The sequence below is a fragment of the Diabrotica undecimpunctata genome, chromosome 9 (genome assembly GCF_040954645.1).
Source record: "Diabrotica undecimpunctata isolate CICGRU chromosome 9, icDiaUnde3, whole genome shotgun sequence".
Classification (NCBI taxonomy): Eukaryota; Metazoa; Arthropoda; class Insecta; order Coleoptera; family Chrysomelidae; genus Diabrotica; species Diabrotica undecimpunctata.
The window spans coordinates 14,701,675-14,727,236 of NC_092811.1; the positions used below are offsets into that span (position 1 = coordinate 14,701,675).

Consider the following 25,562-nt stretch of genomic DNA (forward strand, 5'->3'; position numbering starts at 1 on the left):
TCTGGGGAGGGGGGGGCAAATTTTTTTTTTCCTTAACAGTATATTCGTATTATACAGGATGGTCCTTAAGTAATTGTACTAAAAAAAACCGTAGATTCTACACTTTAAAATATTACGATTTAAGCCAAATTGCTTTAATAAAATGTTGATATTAAGAAAGATACAGGGTGTTAAAGTGGAAATTTAAAATTTATTTTTATCTATAACTTTTATGTTTGTGAATATTTATGTATCAAAATTTATAACTGGGTACTATTGAACATCATAAATTATAATTTGATGCATGCTTTAATGTAGCTGATAGAGGGCGCCACATATGCCACATATGTGGCATACATTTGCACTTATCTTTTTTGCTCTTAAAGTTACCGGTGTTTGTGATATAAAATATTAAAGATACATTATTTTAACAAAAAAAAGGTTTTTTGTTTTTTCATAAAATTTTTAATTTCCACTTTAACACCCTGTATCTTTCTTAATATCAACATTTTATTAAAGCAATTTGACTTAAATCGCAATATTTTAAAGTGTAGAATCTATGGTTTCTTTTTGTACAATTACTTAAGGACCACCCTGTATACTATTATTGCCGTTATGCGTTACTAGGTATTACATTGATAAATTGAATAAATGATGTTTAAATTAAATTTTTAGTTATTGTTTTGTTTTCAAAATTATCATGGGGGCTATAAACTGAAAGATGCTAAAAAGAGTCGATTTCGTTTTTTTTTGCTCTTCGCCATGGGGTAATATCAATTTACACAAAAATATTTTGGGGTAATGATTAAAAAAGTTCCCCGACCATTGCTCTAAACTGTCTTTAAATAGTCTTTAAATAAAATATTAGTTAAAACAAAATATACAACCGTAACATACTATTTAACAATTTACCTTTTATAATTTCGAGATAAAAACTGTTTCATCTCAAGATACCATAAAAATAAAATTGAAAATTCAACGTTTACACAGCAATAAAATTCATTGTTCTGCACAATATACAGCTAAACGTGACTATAATCATATTAGAATAATTCTTTTGCGGCATATTCCACCTACACTTCTCTAAAAATAGTTAAAACGGAGTAATCAGGGCTTAGGTCGCGTATTCTACTAAACGCTGGTTCTTTCGTAATGCCTTTAAACTGTTTTTCTTGCCAAAACAACAAACTCTGTATGCAAACGTTATGGCAAACGGACTGATATACTTAATTATTTTACGCTAAAATTTAGAATTCGTTTTTAGATTTCATTGTAACTTTTATTTTGGTTTCTACTTAGTTTTGTTTTACTTAAACAAATAGTTAACCGTAATGATTGTATTGTTAGTGATCGAAGTAATATATATATATATATATATATATATATATATATATATATATATATATATATATAGAGAGAGAGAGAGAGAGAGAGAGAGTGTGTGTGTCTAAAATAATGTGCAATGATCTGATCGCCAACGTGGAAATAAAAATTAATGAAACCTCGCTAGAAGTAGTAGACGAATACATATACCTGGGACAGCTCATACATAAATCGGGATCACTACTTCCGGAAATCAACAGACGAATAAAACAAGCGTGGTCGGCATTCGGACGAAATTCCATAGTCTTCAAGTTCAAAATACCACTATACCTCAAGAAGAGAGTATTTGATCAATGCATATTACCCGTCTTGACATATGGATGTGAAACTTGGATATTAAAGAGAGAAATAACGTCGAAACTCCAAATAACTCAAAGAGCAATGGAAAGATGTATGCTAGGGATAACAAAGAGGGATCGTAAAAGAATTGAATGGATACGGAGGCAAACCCAGGTGACTGATGTAATCCAAAGAATAAAATCCCTGAAATGGCAATGGGCAGGACATATAGCAAGAAGAACAGACAACAGATGGACCACTGGAACAACTATGTGGTACCCCAGGAACGCTAAGAGACCAAAAAGGCGCCCGAATCTCAGATGGGATTATGATATAAGAAAATTAACAGGAACAACGTGGTCTCGAATAGCACAAGATAGAAAAGTATGGGCGCAAATGGGCCCAAATTATAAAAACAACAAATAACTAAGACATCGTCGAATAATAATAAGAACATAGAATAACATTGAAATAAGGGAGGCTGCACCGTAATTGGAAACGGTTGATAAAGCTGCACATGATAATGATGATGATATAGAGAGAGAGAGAGAGAGAAATAAAGGATATTAGTGACTGTTGATATAAACAAAACCATAAGTTTATTAGGGCTGCAGTCAGAAGGTTGGCCGAGATGTTAGAGAAACACTCTTTTGACTTTTTGTCAAGCTTTCGGAATGGTTTTATTCCCTTTTAAGACATAGTCGTTGAGATTATTTAAAATAAACTTTGAGACTCAACATTAAAAACACAAATATTAAATATAATAATGGACAATACATTCTAAAAATTTTGGTCAAGATAGTAAAACTTTTGGTATAAAACTGACTTTAATAATGGTGATTTTAAAAAAGTGGATCTCAGAAGAGAGTCCATGTGAAATCGAGTCTTACATTTTCTGAACAGTAAAAACTTTTAAACATTAAACAACTACCAATAGCCAACCAAAATTTTGATGATTTATTGCAGTTGTTGCTGTATATTAGTGATCATAACAAAACGTATTTTTAACAGTTCAGACGTTCCTCAATATTAGATGCCGATGACTATCCTGCTTTAGAGGAAAAAATGCAGTAAAACTACAAATACTTTGTTTTTACAGGAAGCTCTGTTATTTTTTATACTACTACTTAATAATTAAATAAACGAATTTTGCAAAATACATATTTAATTGCAGGGCCAATCTCCAAGAAAAATTACGTAGGCAGTACGTATTGATCTATAATAAAAAAATCTAAAAAAAACATTGTCACATAGATATTGCCCAGCTTCTATTGGAGAGTCAAGAGCAAAAATTGATCATGGATCAATTGCTCAGGCATCTGTATTTTCCATATTATTACTACAGCTAGACACTTATACCACACAGCAGTTAGACTGTCTCCTGTGACATTTTAAACATCACTTGTATAGAGGCTTTATATACCTACTTCATCCCTTTAGCGTACTATCAACCATTAATAGATAAAGTATACTTGCTTAGTAGTATTACCAAGTATTTTAAATGTACTTACCGGATATGATTCTGGTGAATTTCCCGTATTCTTACTATAAACCTTTTGCAATACTTTTAGAGCTTTTTCATTTTTTCCTGACGTCATTAAAAATTTAGGACTTTCGGACAGAAAAGAAAATATGGTTCCCGCAATAAAGGGACATAATCCAGTAACAAATAGAAATATGTTCCAAGAATGTAATTCTGAAAAATGAGTAATGTTAAACGCAAGACATAAAAGTTATTTGATACAGACATTTACAATAGTATGGTCAATTTATAGTTAGGTTTAGACAACTTTTAAATAAACTGTGAGAAACTAAATAGTGACACTTAGTAAAATACCATTTATGTGATAAGTTTTAAATATTTTTTCCTGTTGATTGTTTCATATTTGAAATAATTATAGACGATTTTTTGGACTGGCTTAAATTTTTTAAGCTCAACTTTAAAAATGTCTTCTAAATAGATTTTACACAAAAATAGATTACGTGTCTAGACTATTATAATTTTTAGCATTTTTTTTTTCAGCTAGTCAGTAATACAATATGACCTCTAAGCACTATTTTTTTTTTTTCCGACAGTAATACTCTTTGTTTCCTGTAAAATGTTTCATATTGCAGACAAATATAGCCGATTTTTAAATTGACTTCCACGATATCCCTGATCCTCGTTCTACGTCTTATCTCAGTGTTTCGAACCTTGTCTAGTTTCTTGGCAGATTTCGTGCATAAGTGTATTAGGCACGTATTATATACCTTTTCCTTCAAGGTTATAGGAATGGGTTATTTTGCAAGATATATGCTAGTTTGCCGAAAGTACCCCATGCCAAGCAAGTTTTTCTTGTAATTTCAGCATCTTGATTTGGTTTTCCCAGTGTGGTAACATTGCCCAGGTATTCATATTGTTCAACATCGATGGTATGAATTTGAAGTGTAATATTTGTCTGGTACTGTCTCATTATTTTTGTTTTACAGCAGTTCATTATTAAGCCTACCGCTCCGCAAACTTCATTTAATTGTTATAACATCTTTTCATTTAGTTTTAGAATATTATCTGCTATTAAAATGATGTCATCTGCAAATCTTAATCAGTTTATGTATGTTTTATCTATGTTTATATTCGTGTTCTTCCGTTCCTTGAAGTAGGATTTTCTCAGCTCTTTTACCAAATTTTCACTCTTTTTCGATCCTTTTCTGCGTTTCTCTAAGGTTTTTTTCTCTGTTGCTGCTTATTTGGAATATTAGTTTGGGCCGTTTTTTCCAGGGGTCTTTCTTATATTAAATACAATATTCTTTATCCACTTTTCTATCTACAGTATTTTAAAAAATCTCTAGACGGATCTTAGGACCTTATCACGACCCGAATCCTAATCAAGAACAGAATGAAAACAAATGCCGAGGACATTATGCACATAGGCTTCCTAATAACCGCCTTGTCAAGTTAATCTGGAAACAATCCTCGACAGGAAGAAAGACGTCCACAAATGTGGTAGAGACACAACGTGTGATCAAATTTGAGAACAATGATGGACGGCTAGGTGAGGTGGAAGCAAGTGATACAGTCAGCCAAGACCCACCCCGAATTGTAGTGCTACGAGAAAAAGAAAAAGAAGAGGATGACTATCCACTTATCCACTAGCTTTTATTGCAGCTTTATTAATAGCTTCAGTAATTTCTCTTTAGACGTTACGATGCTTATGATGTCTTGCAGCGTGGTTTAACTTTTCTTATGTAAGTATACCTTTAATTCTTTAAATTTTTTAACACTTCATCTAGCTTAGCCGAATTAAATGCACAATTTACGTTCCACAATTTATATTAACATTTTTCGTAGATTAGGGTGTTATTTCTTAGGGTCTCCCGGAGATTTTTGATTATCGTCACAAAATTCAATCTTATTAAATAAAAAAAAATTCGGTCAAAAGTCAAAAGAGTTCTGTAATTCTGATATTACCTTAAAACCTAATTGTTTCACCTCGTATACAGTTAAAGTTGTATAATTGATCCTCTACAATTAAGCCTTCTACAATCAATTGGATGTTTGCATTTGCTGATTTAGTCATGATCACGCATTTAGTTTCCTTCAAATTCATCCTTAGTCTGTATTCATGACAGCATTTATTAAGTCGTTGCATTACGTTCTGTAAATCGTTTTGGTTATTCGTCATTGTTACTGTATCATCTGCAAAACTAAACTTATTCAAAAGTTCTCCATTGATAGATATCTTGTTTGAATCTGAGATCGCTTCTTTAAATACCGCTTTACTGTAGACATTCAACAATAGTGGTGACAGCATCTACCTCTGTCAAACTCATCTCTGTATTTTGACATCTCGAGTATTCTGATTGTCAACTCTTACCTTGGCAGTTTGATTTCGTTATAGATTAAAAATAATTTTTATATCACGACTGTCAATATTTTTGCTTTTTAATATATATACAAGCCTTTTATATTGATGAACCTTATCAAATGCCTTTTCAAAATCTACAAAACATAAGTAAATGTCCCGATTCATATACTTGCATCTCTGGACCAGCACATTTAAACCGAACAAAGCATATCTTGTGCCCATACCATTTCTAAAGCCAAATGTGTGTCACAAATGTCATATTCAAAAGTTTTAACAACTCTGTTGTGTATTACTTTTAAAAATATTTTTTAAGTGTGCGACTCATTGGGTACTTTTTGGTACTGCAACAATGGTCGATTGCAGCCATTGTCTGGGGATTGTGATAGGCTGATATATCAAATTAAAGAGTTCAACAATTTCATCAATAACAACTTCATTAATAAGTTTTAATAATTTGATGGGCACATCATTTGGTCCCGTAGCTTTGGTGGTCTGGTATCATCTATGGTTTCTAATGACAGTTCTCCTCTTAAATCATTAAATAGCTTTTGGATGTCATTAGTCCAATTTTATGAATACGTATTATGAAAACGCCAATTTTTTGTATAGCGAGAACGTACTAAAATCTTAAGTAACCCTAGGCCCATACCGGTTTACTTTAAAATATTCTGAAACTGGAGAGGTACATGTCATAAAAAAAACGGTTTAGAACCTCAGTATATATAAAAAAAATCCCAAAATAAACAAAATGAAAGATAGTAGATAACAAAAGAGAAGTGGATTACAGAAAAATGGAAAGAGAAAAATACTTACATGCAAACTTTTCCACAATTTGCAATTTTGAAATATATGACCCAGATAAGCAGTTTTTCTTTTTTTTATTATTGGCAGCAATTCTCGTTCTCTACCCATCCGATTTAATACTTCAACATTTGTTGTGTGATCTGTCCAGGGAATTTGAAGTAGTCTTCTAAATATCCACATTTCAAAGGCCTCCAATCGGTTTATCACATTGGCCTTTATGGTCCAGGTTTCTACACCATATAGCAGTATGAAGTAAATGTAACATTTTACAAAGCAATATCGAAGCGTTAAGTTAAGGCTGCTGTTGCTTAACAAGGTTCTCATATTAGTAAATGCTGTTCTGGCTTGCTCAATCCTGCTATGTATCTCTATGTCTGGATCCAGATCTTCACCTATCCAACTATCGAGATATCTAAATTTGGGGACCTATTGGATCTTCTTATTGTTTACTCTTATATTTAATTGAATATTTCGTGTACTGCTAGCCACCATTACCTTCGTCTTATCTATATTATTATTCAAGCCTAGTCGTTCTCCTTCAGTGTTTATTTTATCTATTAGTCGTTGTAGCGCTTTTTCATCAATCAGCCAATCGCGTCCGCTGCTGGACATAGGCCTCCTGAGTTCTTTCCAGTGTTCTCGACACTTGGCCGCTTGTAGTCAGTTTCCCGCTACATGTTTTATATCATCGGTCCATCTAGTCGGTGGTCGTCCTCGGGGATGACCACCGAGCGTTTCTTGGCTATCAGCTATTATGACTGTATCATCAGCATAGCGAAGATTACTAATAGTCTCTCCGTTGATTATTGATTGATATCCTACATCTGTAAGGCAAACTCATGATCAGATGGTCAATGTCTTGCTGCGGTGTTCTGTTCCACTCTATTGATAAGCCTTCAAACAGTTGCTGTCTAATAATCAACGCGATATTTTGTTGTAAAATGCGTCTGCCTAATATGTTCCATACATCCTCAATTGGGTTTAAATCTGGCGATTGCACAGGCCATGATAACATCTCAATTTCATTATCTTCGACGAATGTTGGCACAACCCTGGCAGTATACGGCCGCATATTGCCGTGCATTAGTTAAAATTGGGGAGCAACTTGTTGTGCAAAGGGTACAACAATAGCTCCAGGAATAATATCGCGGTAGTCTGTTACATTTAGAAACCATTCCAGACAAACGGGACTGGTTCTTCCACCAAAAGTGATATCACTCCATACCAGTAAACTGCCGCCTTGCTGTCGATGAACCTCCTACACGGTGTCCAATGGTTCAGAATTATTAGATCATTTTCAAATTCTTGTCAGTTTTGTGCAAATGTGAAAATGCAAATCGGGGCTCATCCATGAATAAAGTAGAGGCCTACTCACGTCTAACCCAATTCGCGTGTTCTTGTGCCCAGTTAAGTCGATGAGCGCTATTTTTTCTGGATAACGCAGGCACTCTTCACAGGTCTTCGAGTATTTAACACTACTTTATGCAACTTATTTCTAATGGTTTGGTCACTTACAATCACATGATGGATCTTGCATTTGTAATCGTGATGCATTTATAGTGTGGTCTCGCAAAGCCTTCAACCTAATTAAACGATCTTTAATCTAGTTAGTTATCCTTGTATGGTCTCTATGACATGCAGCAACATCACGAGTTTCTTGAAATCTTAACCACAAACGATTAATGGCACTTCACTCTTCGTGTGGAGGATCTCAGCAACGTCTCGTTGACTTCTGTCAGCTTGAAGCATCCCGATTACACGCCACTGTATTTTGCAATTTTATTGTCTCTTTATTATTGGCAAATAAAAAACTAAATGAAAATTTACATAGATATCGAAAATCAAGTACCAATAAAGAAATACTACTTTTTATCTTATAGACAAAAACGCATATTGAAGTTTTGTTAAAATTTTTTATAGCCATTGTTATCAGTAGACTTCGGCAAATATGCATATTGCATATTTTGCATATTGTGCATATTTTATGCAAATATTTCATATTTTGGCATATTTGTATAAAAGTTTGCATAAAGTGCATAAAAGTTCAGATTTTTATACTGTATTTGAAAATTTTTAAACATACCAATTTATTTCAATTCTTGTATAAAATTTTGTAGTCATTTTAATCAAGAAATGATCTAAGTACGTAATCTCTACAGGTACAAAACATTTACAATTTCAAAGAAGATCAATTTAAGTAGCCCTCAACATTCTTAGAAAGTCTCGGTCACTGAGGCATTCAGTTATTGGATAATCGCTAAGGGTTCGCTCATTTGCGTTTTATGATCTAATCCCCAAATCTATCTACAATTTATTGTATCTTAACAGCAGGTAAACGGCTAATAGTTTTGTTCCTAATTTAGGGATTTTCCAAAATCTCCCAGTTTATTGAATTAGATACCTAAACATTTCTAATTTGATGCTCAGATTTGTAAATCATTTTTGTTTTGATATTCAAAGCGTAAACACTAGTTGTGCGTAACAAAAAGGAAGATTGTGATTTTATAATGCCTAAAACAACCAGTGCTTCAACTTGGATTAAACCTTATAAAGAGCTGTCTATGGATATGGGAAAAATCTACTGTTCAGTCTGTGGCAAAATTGTAAGTATCTAATATTTTCTATTAAATATCTAATATTTCATACATACAGGGTGTTTCCAAATGACACTTACAACGTTTGACTGTAGATACTTCTCGAAAAATTGAACAAAAGGATATAGTTAATGAGGGGTCAAACTTATTTACTTTTCGAGATACAGGGTGTTAAAATTAAAAAAAATTAAATTCTTTTAGTTAATAACAACAATAACTTTAAAACCAATAAACGTATTTACTTGAAATTTAGTACTGGTAGGTTGTTTTTAAATGAAAAATAGCTTCCTTTAGTGAGAAAAAATTGTCCATGGTACAATACAATGGTGTGTATTTAGAAAAAAATTTCACCTTTACTTTTTTTTATGGAGTCAGCTATTCTAAAACACAATTATTTTTATTGTAATTGAATTAACAAAAAAAAAACTTTTGTTGAATTTTAAAATAAGTTATATGATGTACTAATGGTTAGTAACAAAAACTAATTTGTGGATTAATACTGCATTTAAAACACTTAGCGAGTGTTTTTTTTTCCAAACCAGTTATTTGATTAACCAAAAACACCTTGTATATTTTTATATTTTAAAGGTTGGGTTAAAATAAAGGTTTTTATTTTTATTTATAGATAGCATGTGAGAAGAAATTTCAGATAGACCAACATGTGAGAACTGCTTCACACATTGCAAAAAAAGGAAAAATAGGAGGAAAACATCAAACTTCAATGGCTAAATGTTTCCAATCTACTTCAAAAAAATTAGATGAGCAAGAAACTTTTAATGAAGACTTGTGTCGCGCATTAGTGTCTGCAAACATACCGCTTTCAAAATTAGCAAATGTAAATTTTAGTTCGTTTCTAAAAAAATATTGCAAACTTAATGTTCCAAGTGATCGGTCTCTAAGAAGAAATAATGTGAACGGGCTATACTCGTCGGTGTTAATTAATGTTAAGGAAGAAATTGCAGATAATTATTTTTACATATCTGTAGACGAAACCACTGATTCCTCAGGAAAATATATTGCTCATTTATTGATTGGTGTTCTTAAAGAAGATACCTTACCAAAATCTCATCTTATTTCATGCCAGCAACTTGAGAAAACAAATGCTTTAACCATTTCGCGTTTTATACAAGAAACATTAGCAACTTTTTTTCTTCCGACAACTATTCCTTCTAATAAATTACTGCTTATTTTATCGGATGCTGCTCCTTATATGGTGAAAGCAGGACAAAATTTAAAAATATTTTTCCCAGATTTAATACATGTTACTTGTGTAGCGCATGGATTAAACAGAGTTGCAGAGGAAATACGAAAAAAGTTTCCTCTTGTAAATACCATGATATCCAGTGTCAAAAAAGTATTTCTTAAATCTCCTATAAGAATTCAACTTTATAAAGAAATGCTACCTAACATTCCTCTTCCACCACAACCTATTTTAACGCGATGGAGAACATGGTTAGAAGCAGCTAATTTTTATGCAGATAATTTTGTTAAAATAAAGAACATAATTGATACGTTAACAGATGAAAGTTCCCAATCTCTTTTGGATTCTAAACAAACTTTTCAGAGTAACTTGCTTCAACAAGAACTTTCATTTATAAAATCAAATTTTAGTTTTGTTCAAAAAACAATTACTCAGTTAGAATCACCAAAACTGTCATTGTTCGAAAGTACAGCATTAATAAAAGAATTTGGTTACAAGGTTACCATATTCTTTCTGAAGTAGTCAGTGTTCTAGCTGGAAATATTTCGGAAACAATTAATTTAGAACCAAATGTTTTGGTTAGTTTGAAAAATGCTCCCGTTACATCAGTTGATGTTGAACGAAGTTTTTCCATATATAAATATATGTACTCAGACAGAAGCCACAAGTTTTTGTTAGAAAATTTTGAACACCACTTGGTCATTTATTGTTACCATAATTCTAAATAAGTTTATTCATACTTAAAAATGATGTAGTTACTTAAAATAAATGTAAATCTTAATGAATAGTAGGAAATATTTAGTTATGTACACTTTTTTTTTAAATAAAATTGTTACTATTTTACGATTTTTTTATTTATTTGTATGCATATTTTGTAAAATATTTGCATATTTTCGGGTAAACACGTGCATATTTATGCGCATATTTTCTACATTTTTATTTGCATATTTGCCGAAGTCTAGTTATCAGCATTATGATCCGAGTTAGTACAATAATCGACAAAACAACAAATACAAAATATAAATTTATTTTCGTATTTGAAGCTAACATTGATATAAAGCTATTAATATAGCTGTCCCATAGATTATTTTGATATGTGTATTTACAAAACTCCTTCATTTTTAAATAAATCAATAAGCTTAATGACGTTAAATGAAATTATACGTACTGGATAGAGTTACAAAAGATAAATACCTATAAATCCATCAAACAGTGACCACTTTATCGGTAGTGGCAGGATACCCCAAGCCAGTAATGGTAAAATTATTTGCGCTATTCCAGTAAATAATCCGCTCACAACCTGAATTCTAGCCCGATAGCTTGAAGAGTGGAATTCGCTTAAATACGCCGCCATAGCTGAGAAAGGTCCACATATACTAAAAAATACAACTATTTATTAAGTGCATTTTAAAGTAATGTATTGTAAATATGTTAGTTCCTACGTTTTTTTATGTACATACTAACAAACGAAACTTAAAGTTATGTTTATTTGTTATCTATTTAAGAAAGTACAAAGCACAGTGCTTTTTATTATTCTGCAAGAGAAGGGCCTATATAACAAAATATTCAATTCCCAAAACAATTATATGAAAAACACCTAGGATCAGTGGCGTAACTACAATTCAAGAGGCCTGGGACGGAAGTAACCGAAGAGGCCTCTCTCTCCAGTGTAATAAACAGCAAAGACTTACCTACTGAAACTATAGAAACTACCTAAATACAACATGTTTAAAATTTAATGATAAAATATAATAAAATTTATACTTATGCTATGCTAAAAATTACTTTTTCCGTCGACCGTCCATTTATGATCAATTTTAACACCCTCAAAATCATTGATTAATGACCCCTATTAATGAATGATTTTCTATTAATGAACGATTTTATTATAGGCAACACAACATACACCGCTTGCATAAATTAATTAAACGCTCTGTAATTGGCAGTGACCTGTGGTGTAGGCAACCAAACATATACCTATTTATATTCAAACTAAAAAATTAATTTAAAATGAAGTAGCCGCTGTTAGTACTATCTGTCATTGTATGTGATTATTTACTTTATTGTTTAAAATTCTGTGTACTTGAAAAATCAAAGGATGGATATTGACGAAGAGTTTAATTCAACTCCACCAGAATTTAACTTCTTCTATCACAGAATTTACAGAGGTCCAAGAAGACTTAAATCTAAATTTGTCAAAATGCTATACAGCAGATAATCATTTATCAATATCTTCCTTTAAATTCAGTAATTTCGAATATTAATGTTTACTATAATAAAACTACCACAAAGGAAACTTTGAATAAAGTCAATGAAAGCTGAAAAAATTGTTGTTTATCGTTAAGTAAATAAATATTTAAACTAAGATATCTTTATTTCTAAAAAGTACGGTCGACGGAAAAGTTTTGTAACGAACTCGTGAATTAAAATGGCGATTAACAATCTCGAACATTAATGCGCTCGCTTCGCTCACGCATTAAAATATCTCAATTGTTAATCGCCCTTATTAATACACTTGTTGGTTAAATAACTATTAATTGATTTAATTTGGTTTGATATTATTCATTATCGAAAAATTATACACCTACAACATTAATAACACAAGATTATTTTGTTAATATTGATACTTTAATTTATTACAGAGTTTTTACTTTCAAACATTTTTTTTCTCATTTTTATTTCTGAAAATTGTTTGATTACGTTGTCGAAGTTGATGATTGTTCTTCACGTTTAATCGAGAGCATTGCCAAGCTATTTAGCAGGGTCTGGCTCACCGTGGATCGTAAGTAGCTTATTATTCAAGTTTCAATTTTGAAAAACTCCATTCATTAGAAGCAATAGAGTCACATAATGTTCCAAAGACATTTGAAAGAGATTCCATTAGGTCCATATTAAGAATAAACTGTACCATCTTCAATGTAATCCAATTTCTGGTCTCTTTATTTATTCTGGCAGATTTTATATGGTGCAAAGTCTTTTGATTTCATTAACAATTTCTTGCTTATGTGTCACAATACAGTCACCATTTTTTACATTCTAGTTTGAAGCTCTTGGTGTAGCTTATCTAAACATTCAAACATAAATCTTCAAGTTTAATCTTCGAGAGATAGTCCAGCGTCTTCATCTGTTTCTTTAATTATTATCTTTTTTAAACGTCTCCTACTTTTTTTCAAGGGAGATTCCCATTTCATCACATTTTTCCGAAGCAAACTGAAGATCCCTAGTGACCAACTCATATTAACTGTCTTACAAAAAGACTGTTGGACCCTGGACTGTTTATTTCTTGTAAAATGGACCCCCATAAATAAAAGAATCCAAGAAATTTGAAATCGCAAATATTTGAGAGTAAAATTTTAGCAGAGTCCCTTGGTTATAATATTTTTCTTGGCGTCACACAATTTTGCTGTGATGAACTAATGTACCAAAATGTTTCAAAATAGGTCTCACAACCTCGTGATTGACACTCCCTCTAGTGTCAGATAACTGTTTTACAGATACACCTGTACCTTCCATCAAAATCTCCCGTCTATGGGAGAGGATGAGAAGAAATTATATACACTTTCTAAAGTTGCAAGAAACATTACACAGTTAGGGTTAATTGCAAATGCATGAACTCCACACAAATTAAGAGACTGGTTTGCACAAGTTGTGCCTTGTGCAAACCAGTCTCTTAATTTTGATATTGACATGATTTTGATATTGTTTTCCTTGATCCTTGCTTGGACACCCGTTTGGATGCCTAAGATAGTGAATTTCATTATTTTAACATTTATTTCTACACAATTATAGATCAGATCCATCATTTTCCAGTGCATTATTAATATCATTGCTTATTCAATATTTGAAAAAGCTTTATATGTGACTGCAACGTGTATTACAATGCGTACTAATTTTTTATAAAAAAAGTATAAAGTAAACATTAAAACTATGTTATGTTTTTTTTTATTTCTTAATTTTTATGTCAATTTAGGGGCCCACATGTCAGAGGCCCGGGGCTTAACGTTCCCACGCCCCCTTTAGTTACGTCACTGTCTAGGATAATGCCTTTATTGTTTAATATATATTCAAAACACATTTCACATAAGGTTTTAGAAGATATAGATAAGAGTACAAAAATAAACGACATCCCAAATAATAATTTGCGCTCTGCAGATGACACTGGGATTATTGCTGATTATTCGAAAGCTTTTCAACAACCTCTAACCCATATAATTCAGAAATCCATTGGACATTAAAATAAATACCACCGAAACGAAGATAATCGTCATTCATCATGAGTTGGCGCTACAGTCTTTGTGAGCCCTGACCTGCCTCAAAATATTCTTCCATTCATTTCTATCGAGTGTCTGTCCTCTTCATTTTCTTACTCCAATCTCTCTTAAATCGTTCTGCACATCATCCAGCTATCTGAGTTTAGGTCGTCAACTTCTTTGTTTTTCGATAGACCTATTTAGCATGGTTATTAGCAGGATCAGTTCCAAGCATCCGCAAAACGTGGTTAAACCATCTTGAAGGATTTATTTTAATGATTTTCATGATATCTGCATTAACAGTGAGTCTATAAAGTTCACAAATATATCGCTTTCTCCACAGACCCCATTCATTAACTCCGCCATATTATGGTCCCCACTAGTCTTTTTTCATATATTCGTATGGTCATTAGGAAGATCTGATACAGATGTTAGATCCTAATCTAGATGGTAGATTAGAAATAAAGTAAAGATTTAACAATATGGGAAATATATCAGGTAATCAATCACTTAGAATTAACTTACGTTAACGTTCCGTTTATTGTTATATCGATTATAAAATAAAATAAAACAAAAAATATACTCTTATTAAAAAACAAAATTCCTAATACAATAATAAATTATTCTTCATACCCTACCGAAATGATTCAAATATTTGACATTCTACGGCCAAACAGTATACCAATCTGTCATAAAAACTTCTGCGAAGAGATGAAAGAGTTTCTGCTGTAACAGAATTGGAGACTTTTCTTATTTAGTTTTTTAATTCATCCAAATTTTGGGTCCTAACCTTAAGATGATCGTAGATAATGCTTTTACTTACTTTACTTGATCGTGTTCGGACATGCCATTCATAAAATTTCGGCCCAGTATCGGGCTACGTCGGTTCCATTTTGGTTGGCGAGCCACAAATCTCCGAGGGTACATCGATGAGGACAGTTTCTGCATGTAAGATGATGTTCCATATTCTGTGTTTCTCCACAGTCACAGTTCACATCATCTTGGTCGATTTTTCCCCATTTTGCCATGTTTGATTTTACTGGAGCTACCCCCGTTCTTACTATTCATAATTTTCCACGTTTTAAAGTCGGTTTAAAAGCGGTTCATCCTGCACAGTTCCAAGGAAGCTTTTCCTAGATTTTAGTCGCTTTCGTGGTGTTCGAGCTTTGTATAGGACATGCCGCTCGTCTGCGATCTGTTTAATTTTCTCTATGTGCTCTGCAACGCCTCTGCGTGTTGAAGGTTCTGCAAAACCGACTGCTTTATATAGATTTGAGAGTGGCGTTGGTTTCATGTACCCCGTTATTATCCTACATGTCTCATTTAGCACAGTATCAACTTGTTGGTGTGGGCAGATCTGCCCCAAACGGGGCACGCATATTCAGCAGTTGAGAAACACTCCTTGGCCCTTGTTCTTAAAACGCCAAGACGTGCGCCCCATTTACTTCCCGTTAGCTTTCTGAGTATGCTGTTCCTAGTTGTTACTTTCCCTCTCGTTTTTATGCACTGTTGTCTGTAGGTGAGGGACCGGTCCAGAGTTACACCAAGATATATAGGTTGGTTTGTGTGTTCTAATGTATTACCATTCCACGCAATTTAGGGTTTTCGCTTAGCTTCCTTTGAGCGAAGGTGGAAAGCGCAGACTTGGGTTTTAGAGGGATTGGGTCTCATGGAATTCTTTGGGTAGTACGCTGTCATTGTTTTTAAGGCAGTTTCGAGTTTCTTCTCCACTTTTTCAAAACTATTTCCTTGAGCACATATTGCAAGATCGTCAGCATAGAGGAAGTGCTTGGTTTCGGTCGGCGTAGGTTGGTTGTTTGTGTATATATTGAACAGATAATGCTTTTTAAATGTCCCCGAAAAAAGAAGTAAATGGGTGTAAGATCTGGAGATTGCACAGGCCACTTAATTTCTCTTGTTTCACTGATAACTCGATTTGGGTAGGTATTGTAGTACTCCGTAATTATTCGAGCGTTGTAAACTGAACAGCCGTCTTGATGAAACCAAACATTCTCCAGATTTGCATCAAGATGATTGGGATTAGCGGGAATAACAAATTTAGGTTTACTTTACTATTTAAGTTGCCCTCAATAAAAAATGGACCTATTAAGTAATCTCCTAAAATGCCGTTAACTTTTTGAGGACGTTGAGTTCGATAAATAACACTTCTGTGCTAGTTTTCCTGCGCCAAATACCTCTTAATGGAAGGATTGTGTCTCTCTACTAACGAAACAGAAGATTCATCAGTGAATAAAATGTTTTTAATAAGATTTGGTTTATCATTAGCCTTCGTTATTAAAATTTTACTAAACTTGAATATTGAATATGTGTTTAATGAGGATTTAATATATTTGACGTCAGGTTACTCTCTTAATTTTTTTAAAGGGACAAAAATACTTTGTACAGGGAAATCTCTCTTAATTTCCCTGTACAAAGTATTTTTATAAAGGTTGTAAAGTACTTAACAAAATATAACCAAGCAGTCACCCCGCTTATCTCGTTCCATCAAATCTTGTCGACCCACATATTTATCAACTGTGCCTTGTCAAATTTTCACATTGAAATCTCTAATTACCATTGGCAGTTAGTTGCTCTTTGTTTGCCTGAAAGTATGCCTCTAATTTCATAATTCTAAATAAATATGAAAAAAAAACAAAAGTTGACCCCTTTAACCCCTGGGCCAACAACAGTTAACCAATAAAATGTAAGCAATACTTTTATGTTTCTCTTACATATTTTACATAAATACGATCTAATATTTTTAAAATTGATACAATATTTGAAGTAGTACAAAATTTAACTTACATAAAACCTCCAAAAAATTTGCATAAGAGTAACATGGCGAAGCTTTGTGAAAATCCACTAAGAAAGAGAAAAGAAGCGTCAATAAAATAGGCAAATATCATCAGTTTCTTTCTTCCCAAGACATCTAATAAGAAACCCCAAAAAAACGAACTAGCTATCATTCCTAAAAATAAAAAATTTAATAAGTTATATAGCAGAACATGAGTGTGTCTTACATAATAGTTAAATATTTTATTAAATATTTTAAAATAAAAAAATCGTTCGATACCTATAGGGCATGACAATAAAAAGAATATTTTATACTCAGATGCAAAAAAAAACGCAACGGAGAAAATGTTGGTCAAATTCAAATTATTTCAGTTTTATTATTTTTATCCCTATTTTGATGATTTTTTAGCACACTATGTATAAATTTATAAATTTAAATTTGGCGTAGTCAGGATTACATGAATTGGTTTGCAAAGTTGCAGACCAGCAACTGGGCCCAAATTATTTCCATGGCACAGAGTGGCTAGACTACAAATCTGCAGGGAACATTTACATTGGAATTTAGGACAATAATGTTCTTTCTACAGATGGGTCGAGATACTGTCTTAACTCATCAGGAATATGGCGTCGAACTGGAGAGAGATTTGCGGAGTGTGCTTTCAGTCCCCGCGTTAGCCATGGAGGGTATTTATTGAGGGTTCGTTGACCGAACAGCGGTATATTGGGGAAATTTTAGCGAATCACGTAGTACCAGTTTCTCAATATATCGGTGATTATTTTCTATTAATGCAAGATAATGCGCAACCCCACTCTGCAATGTGTTTCACGCAATATTTAGAAGAAGGTGGTATTAATAAAATGAACTGGCCAGCATGTTCGCCAGATCTGAACCCAATAGAGCACGTTTGGGACATACTTGGTAGAAATCTTACTTGGTAGAAAAAACATAATACATACTTTAAAAGACATGGTTTCAACTGAAACATAAGGTTTTTTCGAAAACCCGTTAACGGAATTATATAATTAATATATAAGTTAGGATAAAAAAACCACCTTTCGATTAACACGTATAATAAGTCAAATACAAAATTTTAATAAAAAACCCACTATTTAAAATTAAAATCTATAAAACCTATAAAATCAAACAAATGGTGGAAAAAATATTTCATTGCTTACTTATGATGTCAGTTGTAAACTCATGGATAATTTATATTAAAAAAAAAATTTTTAAAAATTCCTCTAATATCATTTTTGCTACCTCTGGCAGAAGAAATGATTGTTGAAGGACAAAAAATAGCTGTTGTACGACGTTTATCTAAGACGGGAAGAGTATCTATGAAAAGAAAACGTTTCTAGAGTGTATCTTACATCTTCCATCTTCCGTACCATTACACAGGACTAATGGTACGTATATGTACCACCACTCCCACCAAAACACTAACAATTTCATTAACATATTTTAATAAAGCAGGATATATTTGTGTATATAAAAATAAAAAACCACAAAAGTCAAAAGTATGTTTTAAAACCCGTTAAAAAACCCGTCTCGAAAGGGTTAATGCGTAAAAGAATCAACATACCTGCATATACCATCGAATTAAGATATCCTTTATCTTGTAAACTAAGGTCTAAGTCACATTGTGCAGAAGCAAAAATATACGACATGTTGGTAGTTTCAAACATTGGTGAGCATATACCAAAGAATGTCAGTGCCATAAGAGTTATGTTAAATTTTCCAAATCCTGTTTTTCGGACTGCTTGCTCAAAAGTTGCAGGTTCATTGTCTGAAATTAATAAATTTATACTAACTAAGAGATTATTATTAATTTTTAAAAGTGTTTATCTCATTTATTTTATCGCACAAGAGGCTTAGAAGATCTAGGACAAATTTGAATTGACAATATACAGAATTCTACATAAACACAATTGCATAAATGTACATAACCGCAACAGCTAAATTAATCAAAATATGATTTTCTTTTTTTTATATTAAAATGCTGAGAAAAGTGACACGGAACTACCGCCACGAGAACGCGTCACGGCTAGCGATACAAAATAGCGGTCTTCACATCGATTCACTGCTCTGCATTTATTCGTTTATTCATCATATATTTATTCTAAGCAGGTTTAAAATAAAAACTGCATGAAATATATCTAACAAAATAGCGACAATAGATAAAAAGTAAAAAACTAAAAGAATATCTATCTATAAAAGATGTAGTAAACCAAACAGAAAAATAAAAGATCGTTACTAGAATTTGATTCGTATATTCTAAAGGCGGGTACACATATGCGAGCAGAACTGTTCGCGAACCGTTTGTGAACGATATATTCGTTAATTTGTACGACGGGACGAACCGCTTGCGAGCTGTTCGTTCGTTGCTCGTCAGGAACCGCGGCCTGTCGGTTTTTGGGGACGAACACAAAGAATGTTCGCAGTTAAATTTGGACGGTGTTCGAGACTATAAATTGTTTCTGCTAAGTGTGCGATGAGATCATTCGGTTAAACAAAATTGCTGAACGAGCGCGGCTTATTCAAAAGTAACGAGAGAAATTAATAACAGATCCTAATGTAAACAAAATACCGAAATGTTTAGAATAACGAAGTAAATTAATTCTCGGTTTGTTATTAGATACTTAGGATATTGGATAGTCTGAACATAAACATATTTTCAACGAACTCTTCGCGAACAGCTCACGAGCAGTTCGCGAACAGTTCGGCTCGCATGTGTACCCACCTTAACGATTCTCGAACGTTATAAGTTAAAAGTCATCACATCATAAATGTCATCCAATGAATAACAATATTGTATCGTCTGTTCAATAACGCCCAATTTTATATTCAATTTAAAGTGGACATTAAATAGTCCATATTAAATGTACATTTTAGTTTCATAATACCAACTTTCATAATAATAAGTTTAACTTTAATGGTAGAAATATGTCAATTAAATTGTAAAGTTCACTTTAAACTCACAATTCTGACAATCGTGTTGAACTTGCATAAGTTTGTTTAAAATCTTATTTTCTCTTCAATTTTAAAATGCTGCTAACCTCTTCTTTGTTTGGATTCTTTCTAAAATGAATTTATATATCTCAAAAGATTACAAACAAAGAATTTTTAGACTAATATGGTAATTTATTTTTTAGAAAGGTTTCTTTTGACAAAAGGTAGAGTTTTATCTTTATTTGAACAAATCGAACGTTTAATTAAACTTTTCAAATAAAAGATAAGTAATACCATTAAGATATACTAAAATTTGTCATCACATTAACATTGGTGCATAAAAAATCATTAAAAAGTCAATCCAAACAACATTAAAATTCCAATGTATATAAAGAAAATATTAATCACCACATATTTTTAGCAGAGAAGCTGTTACACCAGTGCACCATTTATTATTAACATTCATATTTTTTGCTTCTAGAAACACTGACTTCTGACTATATAGGTATATCGAGGGCAACAGCTTCAAAAATTAATGAAAAAATTTTACAGAAATTGTATCATTAAGCAGACAAATGATAAAATGGTCCAAATTGAAAAAGAGTTTTATATTTTTGTATGATTTTCAAGATGCATAGCTGCATTTGTACAAAAAGGATATACACATGTGAAATTATTAATATAATTTCATTGTATGAGGACTTTATTACATAGAGTTGGTTCAAAATAATTAGGAGATGTAGTAAAGGGTTATACAGATAATTACATTTGCGTTTGTTGTCTCTACGATTGAAAAGAGGATTCGCGGTATTTTTCGTTTAACTATCAGAGAGAGAGAGAGAGAGAGAGAGAGAGAGAGAGAGAGAGAGAATGTCTGTTACTAGCGGCAATCAATAATCTGTTGCTAGGGAAAGTCAATAGTAAAAAGAGTACGTCTGTTGTTAGTCGAGAGAGAGTCTTTTTTGTTTGCTGTTTTAAAATTGCCTGTATTTCTAAGTGAGTGGGGCTGAAGTGGAAGTAGGTAGGGTTGGAGTAGGGTAATGATTTTAAAATAGAGGTAGAAAATAATAGGAATTAATCACCATCATGCAACCTTTTCTGTCCATTGCTGGACATTGGTCTCTCTCATTTTTTACCACTCTTCACGGTTCTATGCTTCTTGTTGCCATTTCTTGGATCCATCCAGCGTGTTGGTGGTCGTCCTCTGCTGCGTTTGTCTTCTCGTGGGGGCCAGTCAATTAGTTTTCTGGTCCATCTTGTGTCTTTCAGTCTCGCTATGTGACCTGCCCAATTTCATTTCAGCTTGGCTATACGTTCGACGACATCACTGATACCTGTTCTTTTCCTTAAGTCTTGATTCTTTATTTTGTCTTTTTTTGTCACGCCGAGAATTGATCTTTCCATGCGCCTTTGTGCCACTCGCATTTTTAGTGCTGTTGTTTTTGTGAGCGTGAGAGTTTCTGCTCCGTATGTCATAATAGGAAGAACGCATTGGTCAAATGTCTTCCGTTTCATAGCTATCGGGATGTTGCTCTTAAAGATGTCTCTTAGTGAACCATACGCCTCCCAAGCAAGTGTTATTCGTCGTTGAAATTCGCAGATCTGGTTGTCCTTGCCTATTCTGATTTCATGACCAAGATATATGTACTTTTCTGTCAATTATACCACTTGATTTTGGATGATTAGGTGTTCGCTGGGAACTAAATTTTTTAATTTTAGTCCCCAGCGAATAGGAATTAATCTAGTGCAAAATATGACATGGTTTTTAGCATGTGAAAACAAATTGAACAGCATTTATTTAGATAGATGATAGATAGATAGATGGTTTATTGGTAATACATCAATACAAAAGTATTTTTTACAAGTCAAAGATAAAATATGTTAATACAATTAATAAACACATAAATATAAACACAAAACATAAATACAGTGTTTTAAAATATACTTACAACGATTACAACAAATTAAAATTGGAGGTAAAATACTCCTCATACGTAAAAAAGGCATTCACTATAAGGTAACTCTTAATTTTCGCCTTAAACTGATGAAAATTAAGAGCTTTTATTCTAGCTGGCACTGAGTTATAGAATTTTATGGCTAAATACCTTGAACCATTTCTGGATCTCTCAAGACGGCTAAATTCTGGTATAAGATTATTATTAAATCTGGTGGGATACTTGTGAAAATCTACATGCGCATTGTATTGACCAAGATTTTGTTTAATGTGCAACAGACACTGCATAATATATACACAAGGTAAAGTCAAAATTTGTAAAGCTCTAAAGAAGTTTCTACAATCTGCTCTATAACAGAGCCCAGAGATAATACGAACACACTTTCTTTGTTGCGGAAACACTTTATCAATGTGACAAGAGTGACCCCAGGAGAGAATAGCATATGTCAGATGAGAATGAAAATTACTATGATAGGCTGTTAAAATAGTTTCCCTGGAAGCCACCTGTACAAGGTTCCTAAAGAGGAAAAGTTGTCGGGAAAGCTTTTTCGATAGAATAACTATATGTTGTTCCCAGGTTAATCCTGCATCCAAATATATCCCCAGAAACTTCGCTCCGGTTACACATTGTGGTAGAGCAGCGTTTTCAACGCAAGTGTTATTTCTTAGAGTAAAAATTAACACTAAAGTACACTATTTGTACTTTAATATGAATTGATTTCTGTGGGGGTGCAGATACAGAAATATATCGTTTACAAAAATAATTTTTGCATTAGATGACCAAACAATCAGTGACTAGTTTAAAAATTTGTTGGAAGATGGATGGGCTCTGTAGATATCAAACAATATTTAACAATAGTGGAATACAAAGATTTTGTTAGGTTTTTACTATTTTTAATATAGTTGTTGAGAGTATTGAAATCATATTTAATAAAACGGTTAGACGAGAAGAAGCAAAGAATCTGGGCAATACTCAGTTTAGGGCACTCTACATAACTAAATATATTTTCTTCAAGGCACCGCGTCACAGTGTTGCCGTATTTATTTTAGTAAAATATGCATATGAATGTTAGAGATATAAAGTTACTTTTACGAAATAATAATTTGTGTTATGAGAAGCTACAAATTTTAAATAAGTATAAAACTTGCCATATTTTTTTGTAAAATGTATATGAATGTTTAAAATATAAGTTACTTTTACGAAATTACAATTTGTATTATGAGAAGCTACAAGTTTTGAATAAATATAAAACAAATATTATCTGTTACTTTAAATGCAGTTATATATTGTAAATTAGCACTTTCCAAATCTTATCTATTAGGACCTGATTATTCGGTGCGAATGGTCAACCCGCTACGCTAACTACTTTCAATGCATTTCTATTATATACGGTAATTTAATTAATACTATTAATTTTTTATATCATTTTAATCAATTTTATTGTATATGCATTTAATTATTATCTTTAATTCATTTAAAATCTATGATTTTTTATATAATTTCAATGTATTTTTATAATATTATGTGAGAGTATGAAAAAACTTAAGACTTGGCAACTCTGACACCCTTTAAGCCTATGTTAAATGTCATATAAAAGCTTGGTTATGTAGAGTGTCCTAAACTGAGTATTGCCTAAGAAACTTTATAATGAGTCTCTCATGCGAACTAGGAATCTTGTGGAAAGGCAGTACAGGGTAAAGAAACGATGATTTCCAATTTCAAAAATCGAATGAGATTAAATTTGAAATGACCTTGAATGTAATAGTAGCAACATCGCCATAGAAAATGGAGACTTTACAATACAAGGAAAAAAGAAGATCTGCCAGAGGAGATACAGTTTCTTTTGAGCTTGTAAATAAAAAATAGAGGTATCAGTCTCAAGAATGCAGTCTCTTAAGTTAACTAAAACACTATGAATATCGATTAAAAATATTACGAAATTCATAGAAAAAAACACAATCCTTATATTCACATATATCTTCTTTTCTTATAACAAAATAATCTAAACATTTATACTTATTTTGTTGATTTTATGTGGTTGTTTTTTTGGTTTGGCTTATATGTTAATTTGCTAATATAAATATTTGGCGTATATAAATGCCAAAACAATTAAAAATAAGAAGATGTCAAAATATTTTATTTTTATTCTAGAATGTTAAAATTTTATATTAAATCGTTTAAAACTAAAAATATATACTGGCCTAATTAATATACTAGCTACTTAAAAACTAGTAAAGAGTAAAGGGGCGAAAAAAGGCGTGTTTACTAGATTCGTTTTGACTAATCACAAGCTAGTACTACTTGCTCAAACTAGTTGGTTTTTGTCAGTTCTATATATTAATATTTGTATGGATTCTGTGAGTAATTTAATTTTTAGGCCAGTTAATTAGAGATTAGAAGATTAGAATTTTAGCTTAAACTTTTGCAAAAATTACCGTGGTGAGAAGTTGACAACGCCATAGATAATTATTATATGGATGTTAAACTTCTGTTTAATCTAAAATACTCTAGCCAGTGTATAACAAAAAGGTTTTGTATTAACCACGGTTCTACGATGGGAAATATTTTTCATTCCATCTCATCCAGCAGGTGTATCTGACAAGCTAAAAATAGCGAAACACGTCTCATATAATGGCGAGTTGACGGAATGTGAATATTTCTTCTCGTATATTATTTACATATGGATGTTAAAGTTGAGTAGTAAGATGAAGAATATTATTGGACCATACAAATGCGAATTCACTACCGGAAAGTCAACTATACACCAAATACACGCACATAGGTAAATGGTCCATCTCCTGGTCGAATTCAAAGCCGCCTATGATAATGTTGAAATAACTTTACTGTATAATGCAATGGTATACGTGATGGGTTTGACCGTTACATGATGGAAATTCATTTTATCTAACAATAAAACTCTAAAAACTTTTGTTTTCGAAACTTCCATAAAATTTATTATAATTCTTACAGCTGTTTCGGCAAAGTGCCTTCCTCAAGTGAATAGCAGACGTTATTGAAGTCACGTAGCAAGAACAGTTAATTATTATCGGCGGACAAAAATAATTTTGAAATGGAGACCCCGAATATAAGTTACCAGAAACAGAGATGGACCAATGATATAGAAGTGACTACAAATTTTACCCGCAAAATGACGCAAAACCGAACTAAGTGGAAAAGCATGCGAGAGGCTTATGTTCAGCAGTAGACGTTGGAAGCTAGATATTTAATATATGAATATATACTTATTATGAATATAGACATAGCAAAATTAATGAAGATATTGAAATAAAAAAATTCAACATGGGGCGAACAATATTATTTCTATGTAATTAGATTAAAAATCTTCAAAAGATTAAGCCCCTAAACAAGAGACAGAAATTTAGAATTAATCAAAAAAACTCACCATCAATTTGTGTATGTTCCATGTTTCCAATGTAGCGTGCCTTCACAAAAAATGTAAATATAGTTTACAATTTTTATGATACATCGTTCAAAGAAACAACACAAATAAACATCGAAATTTAAAAGCTAT

At 32.3% G+C, this 25,562-nt stretch overlaps 1 protein-coding gene across 1 annotated transcript in view; it reads right to left on the reverse strand.

Annotated features, from left to right (window-relative positions):
- The window catches only part of LOC140450287 (synaptic vesicle glycoprotein 2C-like), a 42,197-nt gene extending 16,638 nt beyond the window's left edge, over positions 1-25,559 (reverse strand). The window contains exons 1-5 of the mRNA XM_072543815.1: positions 25,434-25,559; positions 18,709-18,912; positions 17,141-17,303; positions 11,280-11,461; positions 3,153-3,337 (exon numbers count right to left, since the gene is read on the reverse strand). Coding sequence (XP_072399916.1) covers positions 3,153-3,337; positions 11,280-11,461; positions 17,141-17,303; positions 18,709-18,912; positions 25,434-25,455 — 756 coding nt within the window. The 5' untranslated portion in view covers positions 25,456-25,559. The remainder of the gene's footprint in view (positions 1-3,152; positions 3,338-11,279; positions 11,462-17,140; positions 17,304-18,708; positions 18,913-25,433) is intronic.
- Positions 25,560-25,562: the final 3 nt, after the last annotated feature.